This window comes from Rhinolophus sinicus, linkage group LG06, assembly GCF_036562045.2.
Source record: "Rhinolophus sinicus isolate RSC01 linkage group LG06, ASM3656204v1, whole genome shotgun sequence".
In the NCBI taxonomy this organism is placed as follows: Eukaryota; Metazoa; Chordata; class Mammalia; order Chiroptera; family Rhinolophidae; genus Rhinolophus; species Rhinolophus sinicus.
In genome coordinates, this window is record NC_133756.1 from 85,492,167 (window position 1) to 85,510,863 (window position 18,697).

The window sequence follows — 18,697 nt, forward strand, 5'->3', positions numbered from 1 at the left end:
AAATGTCTCCATAATAAAAACCAGACAGGAGAGAGCCCTGCCTCTGGAGTCCTGGGAAAACTAACCTGATTTGGTATCAGGAGATCTGGATGCAAGTTTTGACTCTGCCACTTACCAGCTGTGTGCTCCTGAGCAAGTGATAACATAAGCAAATGGATTCCGACAGGTGCTAACTAGAAAGTCCACTCCCTGAGGCAGGGTCCACTGTTCTGTCCACTGAACAGAACAGTAACTGACCGAAGTTACTGGATGAATGCCTGTGTTGAAGGAATAAATGTCCAAGTGCCTACTTCATACATTGCACCAAAGATCAGATGAGTGTATTTAACACTATTTTTTAAACTAAAAGGTATCAGAAAATGTTATGGAGTAGGTATGTGCCTTTTAAATATGACACACAAGTGCCACATAAATAAGGCTGGATGTGTCTAATCAGAGCTTTCTCCTCCCCCACCCCCACACAGAAATCTCAGTTCCTCTAGTGTTTCCCACCCAAGAAAAGGCAGAAAAGACAAAGCGTTTTTAAAAAAGGGGGACACTTCAAGACAGAGACAACTGAATTAACTTTATTCTCTTCTAACTGCAGATTCAAGGTATACAACTGAACATTGCTATTTTTCTTATGAGACTTATAAATAAAAATACAAAAAATGTTCACTACAAAAAAATCTACTGTTAGTAGGATGTAAAAAATATTCTCTTTGCTATAGAAGGCACAAACTTCACTTAGTGACACATGGAGAGAGAAAAAAACCTGCAGCAGTAAATTCATTTTTTCTTTTACGTTCTTTTTTTTTTTTCTTTTTAAATCTTGTCAGAACACTGAAATTACAAAGAAACGCATCAATCTACACGAAACGAAGGCAGATGCGGAAAGCTGCAACCAGGACCCAACAACTTCGAGTGAACTGCTTCGGGACTAGAACAGATAGGACTGGCAAGCACAATTTGGGGGTCACTGGGCTGGATTAGGGGCAGGAGGCGGGGCAAGAGGAAAAAAGCAGAGGGGAGAAGTGGGGGTGGAGAGAGAGAGAGAGAGAGAGAGAGAGAGAGAGAGAGAGAGAGAGAGAGAGAGAGAAACAGAAGTGAGAGGGACAGTAGGGCTGAGGGGGGAAAGAAGAGGAGGGAGGGAGGAGGCAGAGGGAGGGAAGGAAGAAGGGAGGGAGGGTGGGAAGGGAGGGGAGAGAAAGATTTGTACAAAAAGTAACCAGTAAAATTGAAGAAACAAAATTGGGCAACCTCCTAAAATTAGGCTAAGAGGAGGTGCTGAGGTAGACATGAACTAGAACATCAGTTAATTAAAAACACTATTCTGTAATACAGAGCAATCGGACTGGCACTTGTGCTGTCACGACATAAGACAAGCCACAAAAACAAACAACAAAACAAAACATAATACCCAAACCAAAAGGCTTAGTTTGCTTGGTCCAGCAGGGCAGCAGGGCCCTCAGTGCTATAATTTACATACATATATATATATATGTATCTATATATTTCTCTTTATATATATGGGTCGGATGTCATGGTGCACCACCACGGCGTCTTAACCTTACAAAGATCATGCATAACACTACGTGAACAAATTCTAGGACACACACCAGGAGGCTGGTACCCTGTCTGCAAAGAGGGTTGCCCAGGACTCAGGGAGGCGGCTGCCGGCTAACAGGCCTACGAGGCCTGCGGCCCTGCACCCCTCGGTCCCCACTCTTTTTCCCAGACCCAACCTCCCAGGTGTGTCTCCCACCCCTCTCCTGGCCGGCTCTGCCTTTTCCCTCCACCCACCAGTCCCACTGGGGAGGGTTAGCCTGGCTTTTTTTCCTCCTACTGAAATATCCAGGTAAGTGCCGCCGTGAAGCTCCAGGAAGGAGGAAACAAGATGGGTGGGAAGAAAAGATGTGACAGAGGCCTAGGAAAAGTGAACAGTCTGATCGTTTCTTCTTTTCTGATTTACATCCGGTGCCCCCAGCTTTCACTCTTGCAGGGAAATGGCCACAAATCTCCCCCACCCCCCGCCACTCCTCGTGAACAAGTCCAATGGCTCCCCCACTGCTGCTCACTCCCCAGGAAGGAGGTAAGCCAAATGGCCCCCTCCCTCTAGGACCTCCACATCCCAGCAGCTGGTTGTACCAGTAGCACTTGGAAGGGTACCATACACTTGTGAAAAAATTGCAGCAGTTTTTTTTTTTCTTTTCTTTTTTTCTAAACATGGAAAAACTGTTCAGGCACAAAGATTAAACAAGCCCACACTGTATCCCTGGATTGTACTGAATCACTGGGTCCCCCAGCCTCCCTACCCACCCCTGCAGCCCAGATCTACCTTCCCCATATCTGTGGCCTCCTCCAAAGCAGCCCAAAGCAGCAATGATATTTACTATCTTATATCTCTCTCTTGCTATATATATATCTCTCTATATATTTGTCTATCCTATATACACATAGGATTTTAATGCTTTGAATGAGTGAAGGAGTGAATAGGGAAAGAGCACATGAGTGAGGGGTAAATGTCACCAAAAGCATCAAGGGACACACCTGTTGGAGCTGAACGTAAAGAAGGGACTATTAACCAACTTGGACTTGGCAGACTAGAGATGTTTCACGATGCTGGGTAAGGCAGTAGCAAGTAGGGTTATCAGCAGTACTACAGCTAAAGGCAGCAGGGTGGCCAAGGGGCCAGACGGCAGAAAGATGAGGGGAGGAAAAACACATAGACCTCACCTGAAGGAGAGCAGCCTCGACCCTCCCAGTCTCCCCAGCCCCTTTTATCCAGACACATCAAAATCTCCCAGATAACTGGCCTCCTCTTGGCCATTAGGCCTGGCCAGAAAGGTCTTAGCAAGATCAGAATTCTTGTCTTCGTGAGTAGGAAGCTGAAAGAGACATGTTGGACTCTATTCAGGGTGTCGAGGGCTTTGTGGCGGTGGAGAGTAGAGCAAACCAAGTATAGCTATAGCCGTCCCCCATCCAGTACCCTTCAGAAACCAATGCCCTGAACCTCTCTCCCTGCCTCCCTACTAGCACCCCTCAGGGGCGGTGGGGGCAGACCGGTGCTGATTTAGTACCATCCAATGCTGCACCAGCAGATTACAACAATGCTGAGTGATTTAACACACAACCACACACAAATAGCACACGTGCGTACACACATACAGAGGGAGATTTTGGTGGTGGTGGTGGTGGTGGTAGGTTTTTTTTTTTTGTCTTTTTTTTTTCCTATTCACATTACAAAAGGGAAGGGCAAGGTCCTGTAGAACTGACGAAGGAACTAACAAACATTACAAAAATATTACAATTTGTAAATATTAGCTCAACCCTCTCAGCTTTTATGAACAGGGGAGGAGACCCAGGCTTCGTGGGAAGGGTAGGGGAGAGTGAGAGGTGTCAGCTAGGTCTATGGAATAGGTTTTTTTGTTTGTTTCCTTCCCCACCAAAGTTGAATGACAACTTGCTGTTAAAACACTGTTTTCTAGGATTTACACATCCCCTGAGGGTCAGCCAGTCCCCCTTTCTTCCCAGACTGGGGGGGGAAGCAATAGTGCATAATGATTTCTTACAGACTGCTTCTCCCCCACAAGATTTCCCTCTTTTCACATTATAAACACGACACAACTGCTCTAGTCACCCATTTCAAGTTTAACTTTCTTTCCTTTCCAAAGCACTAAATCACTGTTACAGTTGCAAAACAGCATCCTCCCTCCTTCACCATCCCCAATGAACCGTCTGGTAACACAGTCCCCCAATTAATATACCCCCAACACAATTTTTAAGGCCTTCAGATTTGGTGGGCTAGATTGCAGGGGAGGGCAGGAGGGATGGGGCTAAGGGACAGGGGGGTGGTCACAGCAGCACCCATCCCTCCAACTTCTCTATACTCCTCACAACCCCTTCCCCCCAAACCGCTTCCCTAAACCACTTTTTAAAACCTAAGATAAAAACGCAGCCACAACTTTCTCAGAGAGAGAAAGGAAAAAACAACAACAATGGAACTCTTACAAATAAAGCATGAGATGAAACGGAGGGCCCATCCCACGGTGAACACAAATATTGCAAATATGCTTTCCAAAATTCAGGGTGGGGAGGTTGGGGAGAAGGGGAGTGCAGAGCAGCAGAACAAGAGGCAGAAAAGGGACAAAAGAAGAGCTGGACGAACATAAGAGGTAGCTTTCAGAAAAACAACACCCCCACCCCAAAGCAACAGAACCAAGACTGGCACATCCCTCACCAGCCAGGAAAATAGACTCATTTTGGCAATGATAATGTACACAGAGGTGGGGCCACATGGTTCCAAGGATCTGAATAACACAGGCCCCCAAGTGCCAATGACCCAGCAAATTGTAAGAAAGGGGGGATCTTGTCCAGAGGGTTTTAGACTGGGCACAGCGCATGCCCTGGGCAGAGGCAACAGTGACTCCGCAGGCCCCAGTACACTCCCCCTCCACCCGCCACATTCAGATCCTGAGAACTCAATCCTTCTGGACAGCTTCTCCCAGCCGGGATGCTGGTCGCCTGGAGATGGGGAGGGCCTTGGCCAGCTGAAGTCTATTAAACCAACTATTAATTTACACAAGAAACAGAAAAGAACAGCCTCCCCATTCCTTCAATCCCCAACCAAAAAAGAAATAACAGGGGTTAAAAAAGCTCATGAGGTCACAAAAAACTGAGGTAATTCAAGTACAACGTGCTAACAGGGGAACCCGGGACACAGAAAAGAAGCAAAAACATATTAACACAAGGCCAAAGCACTTTCAACAATTCTTCCTCCTCCTCTTCCTTCTCCCTGTGGACTGGGGGGGCCTGTAAGCCAAGAAGCCAGTGCTGCTCTCTGGACCTGGGTTTTTGCTGACTTACCAAGTCTGGGGTATTCAAAGGGTCCCCACAAAGACTCACAGTGCTCTACCCTGGCCAGCTACCGGACCCCTGGACAGATGGAGGGCACCTCTGGAGGAGGACTTCCACAGCCTGCCCTTGGACAAGTGCTCTCAGGGATCCCTTCTCCTAGGGACTGAGCTAGGGGTGGGAGGTAGGGATTCCTGTTTGTTTGTTTGTTTGGTGGGATCACATGTATTTAGTTGTTATGTCTTTCCATTTGGGAAGTAAAAGCAGCTCAGCAGGAATCTCACTCATGACAGGGCTTGATGAGAGTGGGGTATTTCATTTCTATTATTCTATGTTCTCAGAAGTAAAGAGTGGGGCTGGGGGCTCTGCGATTGGACAGCTTCCCCACTAGGGAGAGAGGAGGAGGGAGACCCTGCCAGATCCATGAGGGGCTGGGTGCCCCCTGGAATTGGAGGACAGGAGTTAAGGGGAGGCAGGGGCAAGCAGCTGGGGGAGGGGAGAAGAGCCGTGAGGCTCCTGAAGACCATGAGGGGACACCCAGATGTGGCAGAGCAAAGGAAAGCGACAGATGAACTGAGTGATGGGAAGGGAAGGAGGGCCCTTCCCCACCCCAATATGCCCCCTGCAAACTGGAGCTGCCATTTTGAGTGCCAACCGGTGACACAGCCGAGCCCCACCATCTGCAGGTTGCCCCTTCTTCCTCCCCAGCCCCTATCCTCTGAGGAGTACTAAGAGGAAGGCTGGCAGAGATTGCTTGGCTCTCACCCCCGTCCTAGTCTCCATTTCTGCACACAAAAAGAGTCTGGGTGGAGGGAAAAGAAACACATTACCATCTGAGCCGAACAAAACCACCTCCACCCCCACCCAAGAAGATCAGGCCAACCTCCAGCCAGGAGAGGAGGGATGGAGGCCCCAGGAAGGGGCAGTGGCCAGGCATCCAGGTTACCTGGAGCCCCAGAGAGAATCCAAGGCCAGACAGCTATCAGGTTTCCTTTTTCTTTTTTTTTTTCCTTTTCTTTTTTTCTGTTTTTCGCACAGTCCTTCCTCGACTTCACCCTGCTCTAACTCGTCTCTTCTCGCTCCCACTCAGCCCCCGCCTGGCCTGGCTTCACACGTAGCACAGGTAGAGGTAAGTCTTCTCTATCCTCCAGTCGGGTGGGATCTCCTCGGGCTTGTGGCCCTTCATGTGCTTCTGCATGGAGGAGAGGCTGGGGCAGTACTCCGTGCAGATGGTGCACTGGTAGGGCGAGGCGCCGTTGTGCGTCCGCAGGTGCTTGATCATGGCTGAGTAGTCCCGGGAGCGCTGGTGGCACAGCTTACACTCAAAGGGCTTCTCACCTGTGGAAGGAGGGCAGAGGGAGAGGCTGTGAGGCCTCCACAGCGATGCTCCAGGCCCTCGGTGCACCCTTGGGCTAACTGAAGAATGTCCCTCTAGTTCAGCACCTTCCACTAGAATGTCCCATGATCGTGGATGTATTGTCCAGTATGATAGCCACTGGTCACATACGCAACTGAGCTCCTGAAATGTGGCCCGTGCGACTTGGACCTACACTTTTCATCTCATTTCGCTGTAACTGATTGCAATAGACACAGGTAGCTAGTGCCTGCGGCTAACCCCTTGCCTTGCTCTGCCTAACTCTCCCAAAGGCACAGACCCTTCTCTTCCTAAGAAATGAAATGGAGGTCTCGAAAAGGGGCAGTGAGGCCCCTAACATCCTTGCGGATGGCTCTTCAGCACAGTTCCTCCCAGGGGGAAGAAGGGGTTGGAGTCCTTTCAGCGCAATAGATGGTAGGGAGTAGGGATGGGGTGAAACTGAGGGAACCCCGTCCTTTAAACATGCTGCATCTGGGGCTTTCTAGTCATTCAAGGCTCTAAGAACCTATAATGGACTCTGCCTTGCCCTGTGGGGCTAGAATGGGGGAGGGACAGAGAACTTGGGAGAACACAGCCACACTCTAGCTGTTACCCGTCCTCCCCTCTGTTAGAGTCCCCTGGAGCTGAGCAGAGGGTGTGAGGGAACCTTGTTTCCATATAGTAATTAACTGGCCAGCCATCTCACTATTGATACTCCTCCGTGCAGCGGCCCCAGCAAATAATGAAGTAATGAACAGCCAAAGTGATCTAACTATCGACCTGCTATTTACAATAGTCGCTGCCAATGCATTTAATGATCCACCTGCCAGGCCACATCCGCAGCAAGGGGCTAAGGAAGCCCCAGGGCTCTGGGGAATCCTCTGGGTCACTCCAGTGGTCAACAACGAGCACCCTATCCTCTCCTTCCGGCTGATGCTGGAGGCAAGAAAGCTGAACTATGACAACACATATCCTTTGCTTACTGCTCTCCTTGCCCACCACTCCTCTGCCAGAGGTCACCTCTCTCCTTCCTCTGCAAAGGACAGCTATCCCCCCTAATCAGAGGAGGCTTCCTAGTTTGCCAGATTCCACTACCTTCTACCACCTCTTATCCTCAGAGGAAGTCCTTCTGAAAACCTTTCCCTGACCAGTGGTGTACTGGTGATAAATGTGGAACAACTGGTTCCCCTCAGAGCCTGGATTTGTAGCATTTGCGCATGGCGATGTTGTGAATACTCCCACCACAGCCAATGTTAAGCAACCCAGGTCATGCCACTGAACTTGGAGTTGGAAAGAGATGTGCAAAATTGGCTTTCACAAGTAGGTACAGGCCACATCCAGCATTCCGCTGCCCCCAACTCTGGCAGTTCTAGACATTGGGACCACTTCCACTTGTTCTGTCCTCAGACCCCAGGGAAAACAGTACCTAACATTTCTTTTACATAAAAAGAAACGTGAAGTCCCTTTGAAACGGTAAAACATTATATATGGCGGTTTTATTAAATATATCTGCTCCTCTGATCTCAGAACCTAACTTTAACTTACAATTTTCCAACACTTATCATAACCTAAATCAGTGCCCTTACTCTAACCCTCAAGTAAAAAAACCAATCCTAACCTTTACTTTTAGCTAATTGGAGAACCTTAATTCAGGATTCATGAATAGGTATCATCTTCCATGTCATCTGTGAATTAACTATCAGTATGGCTGCCTAGGGGGCCAGTCTGAGCTCATGGAAAGTGTTCTGTGATTGATTAGCAATGTCTGCCTCGGCCTTGCAAGGAGGCAGTGGCACTCAAGTCAACAAAGCAACTCGTAACAGAATCTGTTCTAACTCTTTGGTTCAGACTCAGACCACCCTCACTTGAGCTCCTCTGGGGAACCATTTGTGCCCCACCACCACCCAGGTTCCAGAGCCAGCTCAGGTGCCCTCACTGGCCCTCAGTACCTGTATGCACTCTATAGTGTGTCTCCAGCTGGTGCTTGAGGCTGAACTTCTTGCCACAGCCATTGCACTCATAGGGTTTCTCGCCCGTGTGGATACGTTTGTGGCTCTTGAGTGTGCTCTCGTCCCGGAAGCAGCTGCCACAGAACTCACACTCGTACGGGTGGTCACCTGTGGGGACAAAGAGCTGGTTCAGGTTCTTGTCTACCCCTGACCCCACTTTAGGGGTCAGTAGGGCACATTCAGTGCATGAGGAGCATTGAGACTACCTGCATTCACCACCTGCAAAGACGACTTAAGAACCCCCACCGTCTTCAGGCACCCATAGCACAAACAGGAAGCCCATGTGTTTACACACGTCCATACTTTACTGTGGCCCAGTGGTCATGAAGGGTCAAGGGCCAGTCTTGGGAAAAGACAGCCCATTTGGTTCAGGTATGAACAGCAGTCCCCAGAAAACAGGCTTCCCCAAGTGTAGAGCAGACCTGGGAGCTTTGAGACTTTGGCCCCCAGCTTCTCATGCTACTTTCTCTTCCTTTCCTTTAGGTTAGGGGCAAAAGCCACTCCAGCCTGACTCCTCTACCCTCAAAAACATCCCACCAATTTGGGGAACAATGAGAACATTGTCCCCAAAATGCCTTCTGCTCTTTCCTTCTTCCACAGTTTTGCACAGCTATTCTCTCCGCTTGATTTCCTCTTCTCTCCCCGGTGAACTCCTAGTCATCCTTCAAGGCCCAGCTCATACATCACCCACTTGGAAGCTTCCCTTGAGTCCCCCAGGAAAAATTAGTTACACTATCTTCTCTGTTTCCAAAGATAAGAAAAACCTAGCATTTTGTTCTTTTGACCAGAGTAGTATAATTTTTATGGCACTTTCTAATTAAAGTGGCCCGTATTTTTGTTAGGTGCACACTACTTACTATACTAAGAACTTCACATGGATCATATCATATAATCACTGTACAACCTTACAAGAAAGATATTATTATTATTCTCATTTTATAGATGAAAAAAAATGGATGCTTAGAGATGCTTAAACGTGGCCCCCAAGGTCAAATAGCTAGTAAGTAGCTGGGTCAGGATTCAGACTCTGGTCTGGTTCAAGTCTGGAGACTGGACACTTCCCAGACTGCTAACTGACGTGATATACTGTATGTGCTGTTATGCCCACCGTGCTACTAGGAAGCACCTCTAGGGTAAAAAGGGAGCTTCGTTCAGCCTCGTAGCCTCAGTACGTAGCATAGGGATGATCCAGAGCAGACACCCAGGAAATGCTGGGTATATGAAACTTGGGGAGAACTGCCTTTCCTGGGCCTGGAATCTATGCCCACTAGCCTCCTTTCTGTGCATTCTACTCTTATGGCCCCGGGAGGGCAAGAGGTTGGGTTAGGGTGTGGGGGTTAACTATTTTTCATTTTGTACCCAAAGTGGGTCTTTGGGGGATGAAAGGTGAGGACTTCAGCTACTTATTTATTACAGGAGTGAAGGCACAGACAATAAAGATAGATTGATCACCCCAGACTTCGTTCATGAATATTTAAATATCGCTGATTCGTCTTGTCACTGTAATTACAATTTCTCTGGGCTGCATCTCCAACAACCACAGTTTATGGTAAAGAATGGCCCACTGTATTTCACTTGTCCCTCTGCAGATGTGCGGGGCTGCCAACCGTGTAATGTCCTCTGCATTTCATACATTTTCTTCAGCGGCTGAAGGTTTAAGTCATCCACAATGACCTACGCTTTTTCATTATCCCCGTGTCAAACTGCACTCGTGCCTGGGCATAAATTGTCCTTCTCGTTATAGACTCGCGTGCCTGTGCCTTCACTTCCTCTTTAAAACTGTATTTTACTCTCTTCTCTCTCTCCCCTCCTCAGGCTGCGAACCCAAGCTCCCCCCTCTTGAACGCAGGCCCCTGTACCCACATAAATTCTCATCTCTCCTGATGGCTCTGAAGGGTTTTAAAGGCTCTGTGGGGAATGGATGCTGGGGTCTGCCCACTGGCAGGCTCTCTCATGGGTGGAAGATTTTTAAGAAGCACCGAGGGCTTAGAGGAGTGGGTGGGAACACTTCCAATGAGGATTTGGACAGGAGAAACTCAGAGAACAGAGTTACCTCTCCATACCAGTTCTGACAAACCTCTGGGGAACTGCCTTGGCTGAAGCACGGTCAGTGAGTCCCTCACATGCAGATCTGGGGATGAACTGAGCCCTCGGGTTCTTGGCACCTGCCCATCCTCTCGCTGCCAGGGCTGTGCCTACTGCCTGGTCCCCAGCCTCCAGCCCCATCCAAACCAAGGGGAGTAGAGGCCTGTGTAGACCTTGGTCCTAATTAGTTGTGTGTCTAACAGAGTACAGTCAGTCTGTGCATCCCTGTGCTTGCATGCCACTCTCAGTATAAATTGCTGCACACACAGCCCTGCCTGCATCCACCTCCCCCTCTTTACTGAATCAGCAACGAGTACAACTGTAATCAAAGATTCAGTAAACTCATTGAGATTTAAATAAATAAATAAATAAATAAATAAATAAATAAATGGCCACATGAGACTTCAGCCGAAGCCGGTAATTAAAACATACATCGGCAGCCATCCGGCTGGGGGGAAACAGTGTCTGTGCCTTTCCCCTCCAGAGGGGGGCCCTAAGAGTTTAAAAAACAAAGGGTTAAGACAGAGAGGTTTGTTTGATCAGATTTTTATGAATTTAATTATGAAGTAGATCACATGTTAAATGAGTTTAAATAGGAAAGTTCCAGAGTCAGCCCAGGGAAAGGAATGAACGTAACGGAAAAAAAAGAACATGCACGTGCACACACACATACACACGTGTGCATGCACGAGCACCTGGCCTAAATTCCTCACCCTGAGAGTTAATTGTGCCATAATGTACACAAAACTGGCTGCAGAACTCAAAATCCAATTTGTGGTGTGTTGATTAACTCTGTAGCCTCTTTAATGAGCTTGACATTAAGTGTAGGACAAACGAGACTAATTAGAGCCCCTCTGGCCTGCCCACTGCACCTGTGACCCCAGCGGTCTGTCCTTACCTGGTGCTTTCCCTGGCACTGGCCACCCCAGTCTCATTCTGTCCGCTCCTCAAACCCCTCCCTGCAGCACAGCTGAGAGTTTATTATATGATGAGTCGTGTGAATCAGGGACCCATCAATGCCAAGAACGCGGCTGGACTAACCTACCAAACACAGCTGCTGATGCTAAACACCAGGCCCCAGCAGCAAATGGGCCAAGAAAAACGGAATATTAATGAGGCATTGTGTGTGGAGGGTGCTCAGCCTGTATATGGTTTGTGTGTACAGGCCTCACTGGTCTGGAAATCGATGGGTGTTTGCATGTGTGCACAGGCAGTGTACACGTTCCATATTTCCTAGATTAAGCAAGTGCTTCTCCCAAAGTACGTCTGGAAACAGCTCCTCCCACAGATCTGAGCCATGACTGACACAGAAGCAGGTGGCATTTTGATATCCGAGCTCTTTGAAGGTGGTCTGAGAAGAGCAGTACATATCCTGGGTAGACTTAGCAAAGCCGGGGTCATTCAAGTCACATGAAGCCAAGAGATTTGGCCCAGCAGCGTCCTTAGATGTGACTGAAGGTGATGCCATTTTTGATAAGGCTGAATTTGTGGACACAGGAAGGTGCATATACCTGCAGCGGTTGCTTATGCAGTCACTGTAGAGGGAGTCCTTATCTGCATGGGACCCCCCCCGCCCTATGCCAGCAATTCTTAAGACTTCTAAGCAAATCTGGTAATGCTAAGGCAATATGCTCCCCTGAATAGAGTGGAATCCAGAAGTGAGAGCCCAGGCAGGCTCCTTGGTGAGGACGCCCACTGCTGGTAGGACAGGCCCGCTCAGTCCATGATAAATAAAGCCTCCCTTATTCAGCAGAGCCTGTCACCCAGGAAAGGCATGGCCTGCATACTTAAACCCAGAGCTGTGTTATGATTTAAGAATAAGGAGAGAAAGTGCTCAACCATCCCTGTCTTGAGGCACACACAGTTTTTGTTCCCTTTCCAACACATGAACATACACACTGTTACCAATCCAGGTATAGAGTCTTCCTGTCTGTCTTCCTGGCCCCGTCCCATCACTACCTCTCAGCTCAAACCCAGGACAGAAAACACAAGTTAGAGACACATGCAGACTCAGAAATGGGCAGTCCTTTAGCTTCGTACAAGGCATGACAATTAAGTTCGTGAACTTGTTGCAACGATGTTGCTAACCTTTTTTTTTTTTTTTGTATCAGAAGGATTATTCATTATGAATTTGTACCAACTGGACAAACAGTTAACCAAGTTTACTATTTGGAAGTGCTGAAAAGGCTGCATAAAAAAGTTAGATGACCTGAACTTTTCGCCAATTCATGGCTCTTGCATCAGGACAATGCACCAGCTCACACGACACTGTCTGTGAGGGAGTTTCTAGCCAGTAAACAAATAACTGTATTGAAACACCCTCCCTACTCTCCTGATCTGAAGATAAAGGAAATATTGAAAGACATTTTGATGACATTCAGGGCATCAAGGGTAATATGACGACAGCTCTGATGGCCATTCCAGAAAAAGAGTTCCAAAATTGCTTTGAAGGGTGGACTAGGTGTTGGCATTGGTGCATAGCTTCCCAAGGGGAGTACTTCGAAGGTGACTGTAGTGATATTCAGCAATGAGGTATGTAGCACTTTTTCTAGGATGAGTTCACGAACTTAATTGTCCAACCGTCATATAATCAGCGAGGACCCAATTTTGTCGTAGAGAAAAAAAATAATTTAAGTCACCCATTCCCTTGCTAGGTGATCAGGGGCTGCTGCAAGGAAGCAAATGCCTCTTGGCCTTCACAGACCAAGTGCTCCATCCCTAAAACCTAGAGGGTGGTGGCACCTGGCCCAGCCCCCTTGACTCACCCTTTTCTCCCCCATCTTCTGGAACTGGCTAAGTGGGGATATTTCATGGCTCACTGTTTATTCCCCTAAACGAGGGTAAGCCCCCAGTATAGGAAATGTGCTTCTGTTAGTGTGGGGAAATTAGGACCACTTCTGCAACATTCCTTCAAGAGCCTGAGGCTGACTTTAGGAGTGTGCATCCTTGGGGTGGGGCCAGGGAAAGGGAAAGGGGTGTGTGGCAGAGACAGAGACAAAACAGGTAGGTTGTTCTCAAAATGAGTTTTGGGTCCACCTACCTCAGAGTATTTATTAATAATGTTGAGTCTTGCATCCCACCCCATAGCCACTGAATCAAAGTTTCTGCGGGTGAGACTCAGGACTACATTGCTAATGAGTACCCTTTCTGTTGAGCACAGAAAGATAGAGAACGTGAGGTCCACAAGGTGGGATGGGGAAAACTATCAACACTGACCTGTATTATGGAAGCCCCCAACTCCCACCCATGCCCAACCCTTGAGCAAAGAAGGGCTGGAGGCCAACTCCATCAGGCACCTCCACTTTGCTATTGGATGTAAATCCAGACACTGGTTCCCAGAAACCCTGATCCACCTGTCGCCCAGACCGGCCTACCTGTGTGTGAGCGTAGGTGGCGTTTGAGGGCGGTGTGGCTGGGGAAGGTGCGGTTGCACTCACTGCAGATGTAGCTGCGCACGCCCGCATGGACCTCCATGTGCTGCTGGAGTGCACTCTGCGCCTGGAAACGCTTCCCACACAGCAGACAGAAGACAGCCATGTCTGTGCCTGTGGGAGACAGAAGCAGGGAGAGCCTCAGAAAGGTGGGACACAAAGCCTCTCTCTACCCCTCCAGGCTGGAGCGAGAGCCAGCATGAGAACTCGCGCCCCAAGCCCCCAGGCTCAGGGGCAAAGCCAGAAGAGGTCCAGGACATGCAATGTTGATGGAGCCCCCACTGTGTCACCCAGTGGTGGACAAAAATCAATGCACATCCTGTCCTTATGAAACCTAAAGTCTAGTGGGAGAAAGAGAGGCATTCATCAAACATGTCACAACAGCACATGGGAGTCGGCAATTGTATGGGGTGTGGTGTCGAAGGTGTGGTACTTGCCATATACCAGAGGTGGGACATCAAGGTGGCCTCTGTGAGGAATCACAATAACGCAGAGAACATCTGCCAGCCATTGTTTGAATGTAACTAATTTAAAACCCTATCTCCAAAATATAGGCTCTACAGCCTCACCCTTCAGGTTAAGGAAAACAAGGCACAGAGAGATGAGTAACTTGTCCAAAGTTCCCGGGAGTTCCTGAGCAGCAGAGCTGGGGTGCGCACCCCAGCAGCCTGGATGCCAGTCCCCTCCGGATGCTACTTACATCACACTCTATGCTTTTAACCACTTCTCCGTTCATGAAAGCACACATCTTAAGGGTCCGCTCATTCAACGAATGTTACTTCAGTACCTTCTATAAGGAGGACTGTCTTTGGATACTGGGGATGTGACCATGGAAAACTATACAAAGTCCCTGGTCTCATCCCTGGGACAGTGGGGTGGGGCGGGACGGGGAGGACGTTCCTGGAAGACAAAACATAGCTGTGAACACAGCAGGCCAGAGGACAGAAGAACCACGCAGCTGCAGAGGCAGGGAGTAGAGGGGAAGGCCAAAGAAGTAGACGGGGTCAGGTCATGTGGGGTCTTGAAAACCGTATTAAGAGCTTTAGGTTTCATCCCAAGACCAGTGGGCAATTGTCAAAGGATTTTAAGCTAATGAGTGACATGAGCGTTTCATTTAATTCAGTCCAGTCTATGCTGATCAGAAGCACAGGTAGGTAGGTACCCTCTACACACAGAGCCAGGCTACCATTTTCTATTGCTTATCAACCCCTAACCAATGCTGCTCTAGACTACGGCCTTTCTGGGTACAGCAGCACCTGAGGAAGCAGCCAAATCCTCCCATCTGAGTCCTAACTGGTGGCTCCCTGCCCACCATTTTGGATTCTGTTTCCTTAAGCATGTGAACTCCCCTGGGAAGCCTATCTTTTTGCTGGCATCTGGGCAATATCACCTGTGCTCAGCCCTGTGTGAGGGACACCAACAGCAAAGGTGGGCAGGCCTGGCATCTGTCAACCCAACCCAGAGGGGAGGGAGGGGCAGAGCTTTGGCTGCCAGGAGTTGTGGCCTGCTCAGTGTGGAATCAGGGGGCTCCTGGTGGAAAGTGGGGTGAAGAGAAGGTCAGCGTGAAGAGCCTGGCTGCCTCCCTGCTCCACCAATGGAAAAGGCAAGTGGGAGGTTTGTTCTTTCCACCTCAGTCCCATTCATGGCTGGGTGTGGGATGGACTAGTGGAAAGGCAAGACCTCTCACTCCCTCCTATTCCTCCAGACACTAGGCACCTGCAGCCATGCTCCACCTGCACTGCCTGCAGCCAGGTCCGGGGAAGGTTGAGCAGGGAGACAGAATACAAACAAGGGCATGGATTTGATGCTGGCCTCAAAGAGCAGAAGGGAAGGGAACTGATGTAGGTGCTGCACTAGGTGCTTTATCCATGTTGTCATCTCATTTAACACTTGCTACCCCTCAAGGCTGGCATTCTCAACCCCCTTTTTACAAATGGGAAAACAGAATGATTAAATAATTTGCCTAAGGTCACAAAGTGAGAAAGAGGCAGAGTTGAGATTTGAAAATGCCTAGGTCGGTCTGGTTTCAGAAACCACAAGGTTGGGCCCATGTCTACCTCTGGGTCTGCCACCTATCTGTCTGGGCTTCTCCTCGAAGAGCAAAGTAACAACACCAGCAAGCCAGCTCCAACTTGGCTGGTTCAGGAGCTCCAATATATCCAGGGCTTGCTCCAGCAATGCTTAGAGAACCTGGGCGAGAGGAGTGCACTGGAAGTGGAGTCACAGGCATAACTCTCTGGGAGCCAGCAAGCTCTCTGAGAGGTACCGGGGTACTTGGCTCCACTTGCTGCAGGGGACACACTGAGGGAAGTGGTCTGCCCAGGCAGAAGCAGACCACAGGCTGACAGTGAGTCCTGAAAACCCAGTCCAGTATGGTCAATATACCCATGAGTAGAGGCCACCTGCCAAATGTTGTGTGACACGGGAGTCCTGGATGCTTCATCCCAAGGGCTTCCCAGTACCAGCCCCCTCTCTGCCCCTAACCTCACCCTACAGTGAACCCCAATTAAGCCAGATGTCAAAGAGCTGCTTTAAATCGGTAAGACAGAGCAGGCTTCCTAGGCAAGCCATAGCCTTTAAAAGCCCAGGTTTCTCCTTATGTATCCCCTAAACTCCCCAGGTTGGAAGGAGCCTGGATCAGAAGGTCTTGAATGACATTCCCAGTGGGACACCCTGCCCTAAAAGGCCAGGCCCCGAGGAGCGCTGCGGGCTGGTACCACCACGCAGGGCAGACTGAGACTCCTGCAGCACTCTGCTCCCTTGCCCTTCCCAAGGCCCCTGGAAGCTGCCCCACTATGCCATCCCTCCTTCTTGGGACGGCCTAAAGCCACCTCACGTCCTTCAGCTGACCCAGTGAACATGACCAAGTACAGACACTGTGCTAGGTGACAAGGGAGATGCTGAAATCATCCAGAGAATAGGGTCCCAGGTTCGCGGGGACACAGACAAGTAAAATACCAGCCAGAGGATAAAACAGCGTAACTTCAAGAGGCTTGGGAGAAGATCTGAGAGAAGATTTTTCTCACGGGCTTTGAGAAATGAGGAGCATCGAGAAGCCGAGGACTAGGAGGTGGGGCACATGAGCCAGGCTAAGGAAACACCACAAGCAAATTTCAGAACTGGCAGGGACAGAGGACAGGCCCTGAGGATGGCGACAAGCAGGGAAGGTTATTGGGGGTCAGATCACAGAGGGCCGTATTGCCAGATGGGACAGATTAGACTTAATTCTACAGGCAATGCAGGGCACGAACGGATGTGGGTGCTAGCATTATCCTACCAGCGTGTAAGGGCAGCGGCCCTGGGGGTCGCATGGGGACCTACAGCAGTGGCAAGTGGCTGGAAGCAGGGAAGAGCTGATGGCTTTTGTGCTAGCACTAGAGCAGGGTGGGGACCAGACTATGATGGGGGCTGTGAAGGCAGGAGGAGGAAGGAGTCTAGGAATGAAACCCAGGAAGGTGACATGGCAGGACCTGGGGCCTGGGCTCAAGTCGGGAAGCGTGGTGCACTTACAGACCCAGACAGCCAGCTCTGCACCTTGGCGACAGGTTTAAAGTGATACAGCACCACCTAGAAAGAAAATGTGACAAAGTGCCTCCAATGGTCTCGCCCCTTCCTGGGACATCCTACAAGGCACAGAGGCTGTCCCTGGCCACTGATACCTGACCTGAGGCTCAGAGATGAAGAGAAGGGGGCTCTGACGTCACGAATCTACTTTGTCTATTCTTGTGTCTGGAGACCAACAGCTGAGAGAATGGAAAAATATTTTAAAAGAAGAAAGAAAAGGGTAGGGGGAGAAGTGAACAAAACACAAGAAAAGCGATTGGCGCACGCAAGTTAAGAATCTCCAGACCTGATCTGAGTCATTAAACAATTTGCCATAGTTTCTGCCTAGCTGATTGTCCGCATGTATGATGAGTCAGGGCAGATTCTATTACACTGGGAGATTAAGCAAATACATGCTAGCTTTTGGAAACACATTAAAATGTGGGACTATGGAAATAAAATTATCTAGAAAATTGTATTAGCAATTCATTAGCTGCAGTGAGATGTGTGGCGGGGCAAAGGGACCCAGCAATGTTAGAACAGTCTGCTCCCTTCAGCTCCTGAGCCCCTGAGGCACCTGCTGCTCCCGCCTCTGCTACAGAGAGACCCTGCTAGGGGAGAGGGGCCTCCACTGATTACCAAAGACCTTCAGAAATCACATGGTCAGCATGACCAAAGGGAGACAAAAGAAGCACAGATGTCCGGGCTCTGCCACTTACTTGCCTTGTGACCCTGAGCAAGTCACTGAACTTCTCCGGGCCAGACTATGCCCATCCTTGCCGTACTGCGTGTGGTTGTTGAGAGCATCACGTAAAACACCCACGTGAAAAAGCTTTATAGCTATAAAGTGGTAGCAGAGGCAATGCCAACCCAGACGACGCCTTTGTCTGAATTAGAAAATCATGTCTCTTCCTCTAGGCAGACACATCCCCGCCTGGGTGCACAGCTCTGGCGAGTAACATAGGCTGCATTCCAGTCTCCACCCCCCTCAGCTGGGCATCCGCCTGCAGTGGACAACCTGGCTACGGATCACGGCAGCCCTGCACAATACCCAAGCCTAAGTTGTTTTATCGAATCTGGGCTGCTTCTTCCAGGAAGCTGACCCTAGAGAAGGCATCTTGGCTAAGTTACCCCTTTAGGACTCAGTGCCAAGAACATCTTCCTCCGAGCCCTCACGATTACAGCATAACACCCTGTGTTGTATTTGACATTCAGCTCTGCCTACTAGATAGATTGTAAGCCCTCCAAAGCAGGAACTATTCTCTTCATCTTTATATCCCCAACATAGAGCACAGGGCCTGGCAGAGAGTAGGCACTCAATAACTGCACAGTGCATTAACAAATAAATAAGGAGCTGTGGGGCAGTCACAAAGGGCGGGGGGAGGGGGGGACATGGGGCAGAATAAGTCATGGTTCAGAGAGACAGACGGCTAGAGCTGGGG

The 18,697-nt window shown here is 49.3% G+C and overlaps 1 protein-coding gene across 5 annotated transcripts in view; it reads right to left on the minus strand.

Annotated features, from left to right (window-relative positions):
- Positions 1 to 544: 544 nt before the first annotated feature.
- ZBTB16 (zinc finger and BTB domain containing 16) overlaps positions 545 to 18,697 on the minus strand; it is a 186,809-nt gene continuing 168,656 nt past the window's right edge. For all 5 annotated transcript variants that reach the window (XM_074335449.1, XM_019753309.2, XM_074335451.1 and 2 more), the window contains exons 5-7: positions 13,656 to 13,826; positions 8,137 to 8,304; positions 545 to 6,171 (exon numbers count right to left, since the gene is read on the minus strand). In XM_074335449.1, the coding sequence (XP_074191550.1) occupies positions 5,942 to 6,171; positions 8,137 to 8,304; positions 13,656 to 13,826 (569 nt within the window). In that variant the 3' untranslated portion in view covers positions 545 to 5,941. The remainder of the gene's footprint in view (positions 6,172 to 8,136; positions 8,305 to 13,655; positions 13,827 to 18,697) is intronic.